The sequence below is a fragment of the Myotis daubentonii genome, chromosome 16 (genome assembly GCF_963259705.1).
Source record: "Myotis daubentonii chromosome 16, mMyoDau2.1, whole genome shotgun sequence".
Taxonomy (NCBI): Eukaryota; Metazoa; Chordata; class Mammalia; order Chiroptera; family Vespertilionidae; genus Myotis; species Myotis daubentonii.
Genome location: NC_081855.1, coordinates 12,218,425 through 12,234,984, shown reverse-complemented (window position 1 = coordinate 12,234,984; position 16,560 = coordinate 12,218,425). Strand labels below are relative to the sequence as shown.

At 42.3% G+C, this 16,560-nt stretch overlaps 1 protein-coding gene across 1 annotated transcript in view; it reads left to right on the top strand.

The window, feature by feature from the left end:
• Window positions 1-14,979, top strand: part of FBXW10B (F-box and WD repeat domain containing 10B) — a 51,821-nt gene extending 36,842 nt beyond the window's left edge. Inside the window, exons 11-14 of the mRNA XM_059668573.1 lie at window positions 6,410-6,568; window positions 8,217-8,482; window positions 10,197-10,346; window positions 13,075-14,979. Coding sequence (XP_059524556.1) covers window positions 6,410-6,568; window positions 8,217-8,482; window positions 10,197-10,346; window positions 13,075-13,895 — 1,396 coding nt within the window. The 3' untranslated portion in view covers window positions 13,896-14,979. The remainder of the gene's footprint in view (window positions 1-6,409; window positions 6,569-8,216; window positions 8,483-10,196; window positions 10,347-13,074) is intronic.
• Window positions 14,980-16,560: the final 1,581 nt, after the last annotated feature.

The window sequence follows — 16,560 nt, the reverse complement described above, 5'->3', positions numbered from 1 at the left end:
GTATGAGTTATTTATACATTTTGGATATCAGCCCATTATTGGATGTGTCATTTGCAAATATCTTTTCCCATTCAGTTGGTTGCACTTTTGTTTTGTTGATGATTTCTTCAGCTCTGAAGAAACTTTTTTATTTGATGTACTTTCATTCATTTATTTTTGCTCTTACTTTCCTTACCTTTGGAGAGAAGTTTACAAAGACCCTTCTGAGACGAAGGTTCATAAGTTTAGTGCCTATGTGTTTTTTCTCTATTTATCTTATTGTTTCAGTTGTTATATTCAAGTTTGTAATCCACTTTGAGTTAATTTTTGTGTATGGTGTCAAATAGCAGTCTAGTTTCATTTCTTTGCATGTGATTTTCCAGTTTTCCCAACACCATTTATTGAAGAGACTTCCCTTTCTTCATTGTATGTTTTTCACTCTTTTGTTGAAAATTAGTTGCCCATATATGTGTGAGTTTATTTCTGGGCTCTCAATTCTGTTCTATTGGCCTATGTGTCTGTTTTTCTGCCAATGCCATGCTGCTTTGATTTCTATAGGTTTGTAGTATAGTTTAAAGTCAGGGAGTGTGATACCGCTGGCATTGTTCTCTCCCCACCCCTCCTTTGGGATTACTTTGGCTATTTTGGGTCTTTTGTGGTTCCAAACAAATGTGAGGATTTTGTTTTTGTTCTATTTCTGTGATAAATGCTGTTGGGATTTTTTTCTTTTTAATTCTCCCTCGAGAATATATATATATATATATATATATATATATATATATATATATATATATATATATATATATAGAGAGAGAGAGAGAGAGAGAGAGAGAGAGAGAGAGTCAAAGAGAGAGGGAGAGACAGAAACACTGATGTGAGAAAGACACATTGACTGGTTGCCTCCCACATGCCCCCGACCAGGACGAAGAGCCTGCAACTGAGGTACATGCCCTTGACCAGAATTAAACCTGGGACCCTTCAGTCCAAGAGCCAATGCTCTATCCACTGAGCCAAACCACTTGGGGCACTGTTGGGATTTTGATAGGGTTTGCATTCAACCTATATACTGCTTTAGATAATATGACCGTTTTAACAATACTAATTCTTCTAATCCACGATCATGGAATATCTTTCCAATTTCCTTATGTTTCTTTCAACAGTGTTTTGTAGTTTTCAGTGTACAAGTCCTTCACCTCTTTTTTTTAAGTTTATTCCTAGGTAGCATTCTTTTCATTGGGACTGTAAATGGGATTGTTTTTTTCATTTCTCATATTTCATTGCTTTTACATAAAAATGCAACAGATTTTTGTAGATCGATTTTGTACCCTGCAACTTTACTATATTTGTTGTATTTGTTTATTGTTTTGAAAAGTTGTATTTGTGACCTCTTTAGGGTTTTCTATATAAAGAATAATGTCTTCTGCACACAGTGACAGTTTTACTTCTTTTTTCCCAGTTTGGATGCCTTTGATTTATTTTTCTTGCCTGATTGCTAGGACTTCCAGAACTATGTTGAATAATAACAGTGAGAGTGGACATACTTGTCTTGTTCTTAACCTTAGAGTAAGTTTTCAGTTTGTCACCATTAAGTATATCAGCTGAGGGTTTGTCATATATGGCCTTTATTGAAGTACTTTCCTTCTATATCCATGTTATTGAGTGTTTTAACCATAAATGAATGTCATATCTTGTCAAATGCTCTCTTTGCTTCTATTGCTATGATCATATGATTTTTATCTTTTATTTTGCTACAGTGGTGTATCATCTTGATTGTTTTGTGGCTAATAAACCTTCACTGTATTCCTATTTGATCATGATGTATTATTCTTTTAATGTATTTTTATATTCAACTAGAGGCCCAGTGCATGAAAATTCAACTGAAAATTCATGCACTGGAGGGGGGTCCCTCAGACTGGCCTGCACCTTCTCACAGTCTGGGAGCCTTCAGGGGCAGGCGGTGACCCGGTGATCAGGGGAAGGCGATGCCCCATCACACCTCTGCTACTGCCACTGCTGGCAACACAAACCTCGGCTGGCCCTGGTTACCTGCACCTCAGGCCGGCCCTGGGCAGCTGGGAGGATAAGAGGACTGGGGGGCTCCAGAGACAGGTGCACAGCAAAGCCTTGCTGAGGGCCTGCCACTCCAGTGGGGATAAGGGGACTGGGCACCGCCATCTTGTGGCTGTGGGCACAGACATCTTTGAAGGTGGGACAGCCAATTAGCATATACCCTCCTTATTGGCTGTGGGTGCCACCATCTTTTGCGACAGTGTGAGGGTCAATTAGCATATTCCCTCTTTATTAGACAGAATTTGGTAATATTTTGTTTAGGATTTTTACATCTATGTTAACACATTTCGTACCGCTCAGGAGTTTTCTCATGTTTCGCGCACCACCTGTTAAGGACCGCTCACGAGTGTTCTTGTTTTTCACGCCCATGGAAAAAGGAGGGAATCTAGATACTTATGTAAATTTTGTTTGGTCCCTCTTCATAGAGGAAAACGTTTTAAGCAGTACCATACGTTAAAAAAGTACTAGGAACTTTAATTGTTTAATTGTTTTGTAAATAAAAATGTTATAATTATTGAAAAACAACACCTAAAGTGCATTATGATGATTTAAATAACATGCAGTTTGCCCAAAAACGTGCGGTCCCTGGCGTATGTCTTAGAGATTTCTATGTGGTATGCAATGTGTAAATCAGAGATATTGGCCTGTAATTTCCTTTTTTGTGTTGTCCTTCCTGGTTTTGGTATTAGGGTAAAGTTGGCCTTGTAAAATGAGTTGGGAAGTATTCCCTCTTTTTCCAACTTGAATATATTAATATGAAAACTCTGGAAGTCAAATCTTTCCCATCTCTGGGGTTTGTTTTTATTGTTGGTCGTTGTATTTTTGCTTATTTGTTTTGTGTATCTGTATTCTTTGTCTTGTTTGGCCACTGAAGTCTCTGCTTTACTGTCTTGGTGGTATCCTAGTGACTGGAAAGAGATTTACTTAAACACCTTAAAAGAAAATATCTCCAATTCTTTGCCAAGGTACCCTGTGTGCCTACTGATGGAAGCCTTCAACACTCAGCCAGGCAGGTTAAGACCCTACCTTTACTCTTACTTCCCATTTGTATAGAACATCATGGTCAGCCAAGAGTGAGAGCTGGGCCTTTTTTAGTTCTTTCCCAAGTCTGAGCACAGCCCCAGGAACACGTGTGAACTTTTTAAAGTCCCCATGGACATTTTATTCCCCAGATTTTTCTCCAAAGCTTTTTGGTTAATCAATTGTTTGCCCCGACAGACATGTATTGCCCATGGGAAGCAGTGATGAAAACTCTAAAACAAGAGTTTTAGAGTTCTTATCTTCTCCATTTTCATTGATATCACTCTTAGTAGTGTATTTTAACAAAGAAGGAGCAAAGAAGACAAATGACTTATTTATAGGACAGAGATAAAACCTGAAAGGAGTCTAATCTATGATAGGATCATAAAAATAATTATGTCAGGTACTGAGCTGTTTTATAAATACTTTCATTAATTTATTCCGGATAGCAATTCTCTGAGGCAGGAATCACTATCCCTTCTTCATAGAAGTAAACTGAAGACTGAGAGATGGTTACTTTCTCAGGGTTACACAGCCGGTAAGGGGTAGAATCAGGTTTTGATCCCAGGTTTTCTGATCCCAAAGCTGTGCTTTTTATCAGTAGGCTGTACTGGTGTAGATTGAACTACCAAATGTCACAGAAACCTATGTAAAGTGCAGGCCCAGCTCAGCAAGATCAAAAGAGATACAGAAAGAGCTAAACACTTCTACCACCAGGCATCTTTCTTAGTGCTGGACTCCCTGACAGGTGGACTAAGCGCACCAATAAAGTCACTATATTTCCATGTTGAAAAAACCTAGAACTTTGTTGGATTTTCGTATACTTAATTTATTCTATCTATCTATCTATCTATCTATCTATCTATCCATCCATCTATCCATCTATCCATCTATCCATCTATCTATCATCTATCACATAAGGTGGAATTCAAGCCACATTGGCCTCTTTGCTGCTCTTTGAAGATGCTAACATGCTCCTGCCTTCCAAGTTCTTTGTTATTTCTATTTTGCTAGTGGTTGGGGCTTTGAAGTCTTAATCAGGCTCTTGGACCTGGTCAAGGCTCATGTTAAATGGTTTGATGTCATTTTTTAAACACACTGTAGCAACGATCATACTCAAACATAAGCTGACACCCACTTTTTCAACAAATATTTATTGAGGACCTGCTATGGGCTAGGCCCTATGCAGGGCATGCAAAGATGAATAGACATAGGTTGTATCCAAAAGAATCCATCATATACCTAAGTGTGTGTGTGTGTGTGTACACACACGTGGGAGTGGAGGGTGAGAATAAGAGATAGTGGACTTAGATGGGTAGAGATGGCAGGGATGGGTGGACTTGCTTTGCATATAAAATCAAATCGGAGGCATCAAATTCAACTATTCAGTATCATTAACAGGAATGTGTTAGCTACACCTCTCAGAACTGAATACTACACATATCTGGAGTCCCACTTGGACCAGCTATTGTAGGGAGGATTTTGTTGGAAGCATCTATCTAAGTCAGTGGTTCTCAACCTTCCTAATGCCGCGATCCCTTAATACAGTTCCTCATGTTGTGGTGACCCCCAACCATAAAATTATTTTCATTGCTACTTCAAAACTGTAATTTTGCTACTGTTATGAATCGTAATGTAAATATCTGATATGCAGGATGTATTTTTATTGTTGACGACCCACAGGTTGAGAACCACTGAATTCTAAGTCATCTCCTATTCCTTTCTCTTTCCTTACTAGTCATCACAAAAAGGAACGGATAAACCTCGTACCTGGGTACAGTTTTCCTTCAGGATGTTTAACTGGAAGAATGAAAGCCACCAATTTAAAACCCAAAAGAAACTGCTCAAATGCCATATTTTTGCTTCATATAAAGATGAGCATCTTTGCTTGCTTTTATCCCTTTCTTTATCTAATAACTAGTGGCCTGGTGCATGATTTAGCTAAATTTTTTCCAGCCCAGTGAATCACCCCAACTTCTCTTTCAGGTCATTGTCAGCAACATAGCAGTAAATATCAACCCGAAGCACATTATTATTGTAGATCATGCAGGGAGAACAAAGGATAAAATATTTCACTGCAGCAGTGTTTGACTACATTCTGCGCAGTGAGAAAACCTGAAGTCATTTTCAAGGACCACCATTTTTTACTTCTTTTCAGAAGGGTCAGGTTTCTAAGCTCTCTAAATATTCATTTTCCGGCCAATGAAAAGAAAATAGGATTCTACCGAGTCTCCTATCTACCTACTTCAGGACTTCTGTGAGGATCAAATGAAATGAGGCATGGGAAAATGCTTCACAGACATTTGGTTAAAGTGTGAAATGTTTGCACTTGGCTATAAAGCAAGTTGTGTTTCTGGGCTGAAGAAACTCCAAGGAGGCTAATCGCTAGGGAGAGGAAGACAGACATTGCTATGTGACGTTGCAATGTCATTACTCAGCACCCACAGCCACCCACTGTTTTCCGGCTGGGCTGGGCCGTGGGCCGCATTTTGTGTCATGGGGTCTTGGCAGCGTTGGCTGCAATTTGTTGGGGTGTCGCCCCGGGGTAATGGCAGCACCTGTGTCCCGCTTGAGGGAAGCTGAGTGTTGGTTTGTTGGCGCCAGGTCCATGGTGCCAGCCAGTGAGTGCCTCAGCAGCTCCTGTGTTGAGCGTCTGCCCCCTGGTGGTCAGTGCGCATCATAGCGACCAGTCAGATGGTTGGACACAGCATATTAGGTAGATAAATAAATATATATATATTTATATGTATGTGTGTGTGTGTGTATAATTTATATATATATTATTTGAAAAGGAATCAAACATTAAATAATTCAGTCTGGCCAGGTGGCTCAGTTGGTTGGAATGTCATCCAGTGCACCAAAAGATTGTGGGTTTGATCCCTGGCCAGGGTTGTATGGGAGGCAACCAATCAGTGATCCATGTTTCCTCTCTCCCTACCTCAAAATCAATTGAAACATATCCTGCAATGGGGATTAAAAGAAAAAATAAATAAATAATTCTCGGCAGGACTTTTGTAGATGTCAATAGCTAGGAATCCAATTATAAAAGTATGATCATCTATAAAACAGACCCCCCACACACAAAATTTGACATAGGCCTTTGCACTTTGCTATCTTGTGGCACTGTGACTAAATGGCAGGAAAAATCTTCGCAGAATGGGATGAATGACTAGAGCCATGTCTTGAGAGTTACATCCAGAATTATGAAATGAGGGCAAACATCACTTCAGGGATAGTCAGAACCACTGACTCCTGACCATACACAAAATACCCGGAACTACAGAAGTCCCAAGCAGCTTACCAAATGACACACCCTGCCTATTGCTCTGTCCCCTTCCAGGGAGGTGCTCCACGTGGCCCTGCTCTTCCTCCGGGTCATCAGTGCCTGTGCAGATGGCAAGATCCGCATTTACAACTTCCTCAATGGGAACTGCCTGAAGGTGATGAAAGCCAATGGCAGAGGTGATCCCGTGTTGTCTTTCTTCATTGGCGGCAACAGGTGGGTGGTCCGAGCTATGAACAATTCTGTTTGGATGATTTTTGTCTCCTCTGGGCCACCAGCCCTGGACTTTCTGGCAGTAAAGCTGGGCTTCGGCTGGAGGAGAGTCATGGTCTCATGGGAGACTAAATGGAGTTTGCACCAAACTTAGCAATCAGGGTTCACATCACTCCTGATTTGTCCTGGACGTCTGGGCTACTCATGCAGTGAGTGCAGCATGGCTTAGCTGCAGGGACCACAGCTCTGAAATGGGCAGCCCCTGCTTGCTCCCTGAGCCCGCACTCACTGCCCCAGAGCTCCACCCACTGTCTCTGCAGCCTCACTTCAAATGCCCAAAAGTGCAGGAGGTGGGGAAGGCAGGGGCAAAGGGTCCTGTGTCTCCTGGGACAGTGCTGAGCAAATGAATTTACAGAAGCCAGAACTGGGACTAGACTAATTGTATATAATACTGTGCTTGTTATATGCCATGTTCAGGGTGCTACTATGTGAAATATACCCAAGTAGAATTCACTTTTTAAAAATTCTACCACAGGCTCACTTTAGACATCAAGTTAATCTCCATGAATCATAATGCCTTCTCTTTAATGAAACTTTACTATTTCTCATCTTAAAGAGGGAGTACTGGTAATAAGTCTCAATAAATAAACTCTTTTCAGTCACACGGTAATAATTTTTTTTTAAATCACCCCTGAATTTTTCTCACCCCTGACATCTGAAGAGAGACTATTTCCTTTTTGGCTTGAGTAAAAATAAATCAGAAAGAGATTTTTAATTGGAATGATTCCCCAAATTTTATTCCAGTGTTTTCAACCAAAACAAGTCACTCTCTTACAGAGTTTACACTAACCATTACGATCTTAAAATTGCAGCCTTTGGAGTAGAAAGGAACCTACACACAGTGTCTCTGTTTCTTGTTTATGGTGAGAGGAGGTCCAGGTAGAGCAGAGAAAGTGGCTTTCTCTGAGAACGACAGAAGCCATGGGCAGGTGGGAGGCAGTTCTTGCGGGGTGGAGGGGTGGCGGGGGGGCTAGATTTGGAACTCCTTTCCCACCAGGTCATTAAAGTGGGGCTTAGGGAAGATGGAAACCATCCTGCTTTAAAACATCCTACATGTTCAGTCTAAAGCAGAGCATGCTCGGAGACCTTGAGTGATGGAGTGAAGGGAAGTGGACTGGAGGATCATCGAGGTGGGAACCTCTCCCATTAAAGAGTTTTCCACACCCACATCACAGCAATAGAAACATGGCGTTTGGATGCTGAGCTTAAAACAAGGGTGAATTTCAGGACCTAACATTCATGCAAAGTACCCAAGTCTTCTGCCTCAAGCATCCGAGGTGCTTGGCACTCATTCCAAGAATGGAAATGCTTTTAAAAGTATTTTAATTCCTAAAGCAAAGTAATTAGAACATATGTGCCCTGCTCACATTTCATTAACAACAACAAATAGCTACAGAGCCCATGAGCCCTGCTGCATGGTCTGCTATCCTAGACCCTTCAACAACCTACACCCCCTACCGGCACAGCAATCTCCTGGGGAATTTTCCTTGGCTGAGGATTGGACAGGACAGCAGTTGGCCTGCAGATCTGGAGGCCGGGCATGATGGCCTTCATGCTCCTTTTCTGGGCAATCTTGTTGTTTTCGTTCCAGGATGGTGATCAACACAGAGAGCAATATCCTCCTATTCCAGTTTGAGAATATCAAGTGGCAGTACTTCCTGGAACGGGCCAAACAAAGAAAGATCAGGGATAAAGAGGACAGGGAGGAAAACCTCCTGGAAGTCATGTCTAAGGCTAGCACTCCGATTCACAAGCTGGGGAGCTCCATATCTAATAAATACCTGGTGGCCCAGGAGTCCCTGTTAAGTAAATCTCACAAGTCCCGCGTTCTCCTGTTGCCATCCAGGACAATGACAGGTAAGAGAACTGACTCCCAGGCCATCAGAGTGGTACCCAATGGAGCAGGTCTCAGGCTGCCAGGACTAGTTTCTTCATGGGATATTTTGTCCAGTGGTTTCTTGATGATATAAATCCCACCTTTAAAGGAAGGTGGGAGCAATTTTCTTTGATTCACCAATTTGTTAGCCAGCTCAAGGGAATCTCCCAATTTTTAAGGCCTAAGTTTTCAGATTATTAGAATCTTTGTACAATAGCTAACAACATTAGCCCTTAATACTTGCCATTAAAACAAAAGCAAGCAACCAACATCCTCCCTCCACACCCCCTAGCCAAACATATGGTACGTAATTATTTTCTTAGGACAAAATCCTATATAGTAAAAGGCTAATATTCAAATCGACTGAATGGCAGAACAATTGGTTGCTATGACATGCACTGACCACCAGGAGGTAGACGCTCAATGCAGGAGTTGCCCCCTGGTGGTCAGTGCACCAGAAGCCGGGCTCACGGCTGGCAAGCACAGCAGCGGTGGCAGGAGCTTGCCTAAGTCATTAGTTGGACATCCCCTGAGGGCTCCTGGACTGCAAGAGGGTACAGGCCAGGCTGAGGGGACTCCCCCCCAGTGCACGAATTTCGTGCACTGAGCCTCTAGTATTGTTATAAGGCAGAAGAAAAATGTTCTATGCAAATGTATTATCTCTACCCCTGATTGAGAACACAATACCTGGAAAATATTAGTTATGAAGCAGATACCACTGTATGTGTGTGTTTGTGTGTGTGTGTGTTTAAGTGTGCAGTGGAGTGGCATGGCTCATGCCATTTATAAGACATACAAAGAATAAATTGTGTGGGGACTAGAGTAGGCAAACTCCTTTTATTAACCTACTAGAGGCCCAGTGCATGAAAATTCATGCACTGGAGGGGGGTCCCTCAGTCCGGCTTGCCCCCTCTCACAGCCCAGGAGCCCTCGGGGGCGGGAGGTGACCTGGTGATCAGGGGAAGGTGACACCCCCATCACACCTCTGCTGCTGCCACTGCCGGCAGCACAAGCCTTGGCTGGCCCTGTTTACCTGAGCCTCAGACAGCCCTGGGTGGCTGGGCAGCCACCATCTGAGGCATGCCTGTGCCTCGGGCTGGTCTTGGGCGGCTGGGGTCTGAGGGGACTGGGGGACTCAGGAGGCAGGCACCTCAGCAGGGCTGAGGGGACTGGGTGCCACCATCTTGTGGCTGTGGGCACTGCCATCTTTGAGGGCATGATGGTCAATTAGCATATTCCCTTCTTATTGGCTGTGGACACCACCATCTTTGAGGGTGGGGCAGTCAATTAGCGTATTCCCTCCTTATTAGCTGTGGGTGCTGCCATTTTTGAGGGTGGGACAGTCAATTAGCATATTCTTTATTGGCCGTGGGTGCCACCATCTTTGTGATGGTATGAGGGTCAATTAGCATATTCCCTCTTTAATAGATAGGATATTTGATGTGTGAAGTTGGACCCATAAATTAATAGATCACCTCCCAGAATATAGAGGACAGAGAGTTTCAGATAATGCTTAGAGCTTAATAATCAGTAGGTGGGGTGATCAATCCTTAGGCTCCAGGTGACTACCTAGTTTCATATGACAATAAGATGATGGTTTAGGTGAAAAACAATCAAATTATCAGCTATGCCCCCATTATTCAGGCTTAATTGAATTATGTACTTACTATGGTTTTTTCATCAATCTTAATTTAGCAGGGTCATTAGAGGTGCCTCAAAGTCAAATAAAGCTAAAATCACCCCGAAGAGATGGAGATAGCAAAATGAGAGTGAGTGCTGTTTCTAAGGAAGTCATTAGCTCAGATAGTGAGCAGGAGAGTCAGCAAGCAAAATCCCTTTCAGGAGGTAAGATGGATAGTAATACTTTAGTCTCAGTGGCTTACTCCAACTCTCTCTCTCTCTCTCTCTCTCTCTCTCTCTCTCTCTCTCTCTTTGTTCAGTCTAGTTTTTTAGCAGATCATTAAAGTTGCTTATCTTTGAGAATTCAGAATGGATAAAATGCCTGGCTTTTCCTAAGAGTGATTGGTTTTACTTAATTGTTTTCTTAAGAGCTTGAGGCCACAAAACGAGAAACTTTGTAAGAGCTAAATTTCCAGTTTTGGGCTCATAGCCTGACTTCCTTCCCTACCATTTAGTCTCCTCAGTTCCTGGACAGTTATGTCATCAGTCTGAGTAATGGGGAACAGAAGAAAGAAGAGCAAGTTATGTCTGATTTCAGAGGGTGTTTAGGGGATTTCATGAGGAAGAAGATAAATTTGGGGACAGGTGCTATACATATGAGATAAGGAGATAAGAGAGATGGAGAAGGGGCTTTTAAGAAGAATTACTGGACATCCATAAATAGTATGTCCCTTTGTTTTTTAAGAACTTCGATAAAGATTTACAATGCCTTTCAAATAGTTTGGTTAATACAACAGTGCTTCTTTGAATCAAACTACCTGCAGAGACTAGTTTTAAGGTGAGGGGAAACAATTAAGTTTTAGAAGGGCTCTACTAACAGTGGGTATCTTTGTATGTACCTATGTCTGTGTACCTATGTAGATATATACCTATAGTATAAAGTGCTAGGAGAGGCTTTGCTGAGCCAAAGGATAGCTGCATTTAAAAACTAGAAAGATATTGTCATGGTTGTCCTTTAAAGATGGTGTATCAATTTACCATCCCAGCAAGAATGTATGAGGACTCCCACTGCACCCATGCCAACAATCTAGCATTTTCTCTCTCTTTTTTTGTTTGTTAATTCTCATCTGGGGAGATTTTTCTATTGATTATTAGAGAGAGTAGAAGGGAGGGGGAGAGACAGAGAGAGAAACATCAATGTGAGAAAGACACATAGATTGGTTGCCACCCAAACATGCCTTGACTGGGGCCAGGGATTGAGCCTGTAACTGAGGTGCCCTTGACCAGAACAGAACTCAGGACCCTTTCATCTGCAGGCCTATCCTCTGCTCACAGAGCCAAACCAGCTAAGGCTATCTATCATTTTGCACTTGCTTGTATCATACAAATAAATGGTCTTTGCATTTCTTCAAGAATGATCACTAACAAACTAAATGTTCATCAGTGGGCAATGACTAATAATAACAAATATATATTCTGCAGTATTACACAACAGATACAATTATGTCACAAGGATCTATATATATATTGACTTGTAAAAAGATCCACAATATATCATTATATAAAAAAGACAAGTCAATGAACAAAGAGTTGTCATAATTTTTATAAAAAGAGAAAAAATTGTGTGGTTTGTTATACATGTACACACATAGGTGTGGAATGGTTTGTTCTGGGATTGAGAGTGGGGAAGATTTTGACATCTTAATTTTATTTTGTTTTATACGTTTTCATAAAATATTATTTAATTCACAAAGTGAAAGGGAGAAATATGAAGTTTTATTCCATCCTAGTATGTCCATACACAAACATCTTGGGATAAGGAAGATTATATGCTTAACACATGGTCGCATTTTATTTACTAGTTATAGATGGCTATAGTTAGTGATACAGACTTTCACTTGCTGGGTCTGACTAGACAAATGACTTCCACTTTTCATGACTCAGTTATTCCTTTCATAAAATGGGAATGCTACTTTCAGTGTACCTGTGAGGTATTGTAGGGGTCAAAAGGCCCAACTGAGATATAATAGCACCAACATAGTAGATTTGCTCACCTATGAAGACATTCTTAACTCAGATCTTAGGCATCTTGTTCTTGACCATGATATAGAGCAGTGATGGCAAACCTATGACCCGTGTGTCAGAGGTGACACGCGAACTCATTTTTTTGGTTGATTTTTCTTTGTTAAATGGCATTTAAATATATAAAATAAATATCAAAAATATAAGTCTTTGTTTTACTATGGTTGCAAATACCAAAAAATTTCTATATGTGACATGGCACCAGAGTTAAGTTAAGGTTTTTCAAAATGCTGACACGCCGAGCTCAAAAGGTTCGCCATCACTGATATAGAGTGACAGGATGAATCTCTGGTTCTTGTCAGCAGCTTTTGGTGTTGCTGCTGTTGTGCAAAACATTTTAGGAACTCCTATTCAGAAGCTGCCTTTTGGTCATGCTGTGTTATTTAGCATTTCACAGGGGTGACATATCTTTTGAAGGTAGTTTTGACTTTAGAAAATGTCCAAAGATCATTTGGAGTCAAATTTGATTAATAAGATGGGAATCCAATTTTGTCATTCAATTTTTCTTTAAAAACAGGTATGTTACTATGAATTTCGAAGGCCTATTTTGTGTGAATTATAAATGAGGCATGACATTTCAAAATATGTGTGGCGCATTGGGACTACATATGTTCCCTCCATAATATGCATCTAGAGGTTAATGCACACTTACACACAAGTAGCAGCATATTTGTTAATGACTTGTTGCATTGAATATGTGATAATTTCTGGAATCATGGAGGATTTTTGCCCACATGATGGATGTCATGTCCATTGGGCAACAGATATGTCAGTTTGCATCCCAATTAGGACAGATTTAATTTCATGCTTAAGTACTTAATGCTTTTCATGGAACACTGATTTTTTTTTTCTTTTCTTTTGGAAAAACTAGATGATATGGAGAAAGGACCCAAAAAAGGACAACTGGAAACTTTTGGACACAGGCCCAAACACTCAAGGAGGAAGTCCTGGAAAATCTCTATGTCGCCCGACCGGTTCCTACTCACAGTTAATGCCCTGCAGCAAGCCCATCATTCAGGGAAGTATGCCTATCCCCATAGGACAAAGTCCCAAGTCATTGATGTTTGGGAACCTTCAAGTTCACACCCAAGGAAGGTCCTTAGTTTCAAAGGAAAATCATTACAACATGCAGTTGACACGTTGAGAGTCAGCCACCCTCCCATAGATGTGAAACAAACCAATATTTCCCTTGAAATCCAGAAACTGCAGCCCAACTTGAAGAACTCTTTGCACGATTCCCGAGTCCAGTCTTCCATACCCCAGCCCATGATTATCCGCTCCAGGATCTCTGGCAGCTTACAGGTTGAAGATCAAGTCACCAGTTCCATTGACGGAGCAGTACGCAGCTTCAGACCCTTAACCAGCCTGCATGTCATTAAGGCAAACCGCATGGTGGCTCCACAAGTAGACATGACAACCCAGCCTGTCAAGAAAGAACGGCCTTGCTACTGCCCGGCCCTGGATCCATTCAGAATGAACAGCGAATTCATGCTGTTGACTGTGAGGGAGGAGAAAGAGTACGAGGAAGCCAAGCTGAAAGAATATCAGGCCACAAAGCCCACTGAAGTGGTCAACCCAGAAAGGGCCAGAAAAGCTGCATGGATCAGGAAGATCAAAGGCCTGCCCATAGACAATTTCATGAAGCAAGGGAAAACCGCAGCCCCTGAACTGGGTCCAAATGTTTTTATCTGAACCAGCCTTGTGAAATTACAATGTCTTGCAATAAAAAGGAAACCAAGTAGACATTGGTGTTTGGCTTATTTTATTTTATTTTATTTTATTTTATTTTAGTGAAGTTGGAATGACATAGGGAGGGTGCTTGCTGTCAGTCAAACCTGGGAACAGAAATAAGTGGGGTCTGTGAAAATTTGGGAATACACAATCCCCAGGAACTCGCTCTCTTGTTCCTGCTTCCTTGCATTTCATGTTTCCTCCATAGCCATGTGGCCCTGCGGAGTCCACACGCAGTGGACTGATAGATGCGGATGGGAACACAAGCTATGCTAGCCTGATGCTGGACTGGACACTGCTCCCACATGGAGCGAAAACTCTGGACACTGGCTCTGATTCCAGCTCTGCTGAAGCCACTGCTTCCTCGGCGGGACAAGGGGACATGGGAGCTTGGGAACTCAGGGGTTTAATTCCACAGAAATAAAGCTTTCTACAACAGCTCATCCTCCCGTGCGAGGCTCAGAAAATTCCTTTTCTCGGGAAATCACAAGAAGTGCACTCCCAGCAGCAACAGATGGAGATGTGGAGATCTCCCTACCGCTAACAGTATCAGGGTCCAGGCAGGTGATTTAGAAGAGTGCAGTCCACCACTAGAGAGTTCAAGCCCCATCCAAAGGGGACTGCTCCTACTCCGTGGCCAGCATGGCCATAGCATGCTGTGAGATAATAAAAAAAATCTATTGGCCTCTGCCCCGCGTTCCTGGCACAGGTCCCGAAAGCCCTGTAATTTCCCAAGCAATAAGAATACTAGGAATATCTTTTGTTCTAATATTTGTCTTTGACCCCCTCCCTGGCACAGACATCTTGAAAACCTTTTAATTCCTAAGTGATAACAACACTTAGTGTTCTAATGATAGGACTGGGTGGGCTCCTGGATGGGCTCTTATCACCAGAAAAAACAAGCCCTGAGGTTTGGAAAGAGAGGCTGGAAATGGAGTTAACGATTAGACATGTCTGCATGAGGAAGCTCCATAAAAACCCCAACAGCAGGGGGTTTGGAGAGCTTCCAGGCTGGTGAACACATCCACATCCTGGGAGGTGACACACCCCAGCTCCACAGAAGCTCCTGAGCTCTGGACCCTTGCAGACCTTGCCCTATGTATCTCCATCTGGCTCTGCGTTTGTTTGTTTTTTGTTTTTGTATCCTTTTATAAACTGGTAAATGTGTTTCCCTGAGTTCTGTTAGCTGCTCTTGCAAGTTAATTGAATCTGAGGAGAGAGGTCCTTGCAACCTCTGATCTATAGCTGGTTGGTCAGAAGCACAGGTGATAACCTGGGCTTGTGACTGGCATCTGAATACGTGTGTGCGTGTGCGCGCGCGCGCGTGTGTGTGTGTGTGTGTGTGTGTGAGAGAGAGAGAGAGAGAGAGAGAGAGAGAGAGAGAGAGAGAGAGAGACTTGTAGGACTGAGCAATTAACCTGTGTGATCTGATGATGTCTCCAAGTAGATAGTGTCAACATTTAACTAATTGTAGGACACCCAGCTGGTGCTGCAGAGAATTGCTTGATGTGGAGAAAAACCTCAAGATATTTGGTGACAAGAAATTAAGTGTTTTATATGAGTAGTAAAGAAGACACACAGGAGAGAAACACAGTAGGGAAGAACTAGTTTTTTTCCTACACAGGATATAATGTGAATTGAGATTTTCCTATACAGATGGTAATGAGTTCAAATAGTATGCAAAAAAAAAAAAACAACACAACAAAAACCACAAAAACCCCAACCCCACAACTCCTCACAACCTACATGGCATGGGCTGTCTAGATGCACAGGTAACCTGTTCACTGCCTCCACTTTTCACTTGCAAGCACAGGAATACTATTGTTTGCCAAATTGAAAACAATTTCTTTTATGATTAGGTTTAAAGTAGCACTGTCAAATAGCCATGTAACAATATTTTAATAGAATTCTCTCAATTAAGGAAATGTGCTAATACACATTATTCCACGAGCCTTCAACAGCAGCTGGACCTGTAGGCCACCCGGTAGGATGCTGTTATGATTAATGTCAAAGATGATTTATGACCGCTGAGTTTCACATCCTTCATATGGGCAAGATCACACCATTAGCAGCTGAACTTAAAACAGTAATGCGAATGCCATCTTCTATTTACGAGGTGCTTACCCCGTACGTTACCATTATCATGCCCACTTTACAAAGAAAGATGTACAGAGGTTAGCTAATCAATAAGAAAAGGAGCGGAGGTGGGGGGCTTTGGGGCAGCTCAAACCCCGAAGCTCACACTCCGGGGACCAGCTCTCAGCCTCTCTATTCCTTACTCTTTCCGGGTGTGTTTTCCTCTCATAATTAAACCCTCCACTACTTACCGGAGTCCTGCTTTGTTCTTCTTACTAACTTTTTACCCCTTCGCAGGAGCACATCAATTTTTTTCCATTGCTTCTAAAATTTAAGGTAGAAATATGATACCCTCGCCTTTGGACATTGATGCTGGTAGGAATACTAGTAATAGCTCTCAGGTGGCACCAACACCGCTAGCCACCCCCCACTCGCCCCGCCCCCGATCCGCCCCGCACAGCTTGCCGCGTCCCTGGTCGCCCCGCCCCCGAGCCGCCCCGTCCCTGGTCGCTCCGCCCCCGAGTCGCCCCAGCCCGCCCCATCCCTGGTC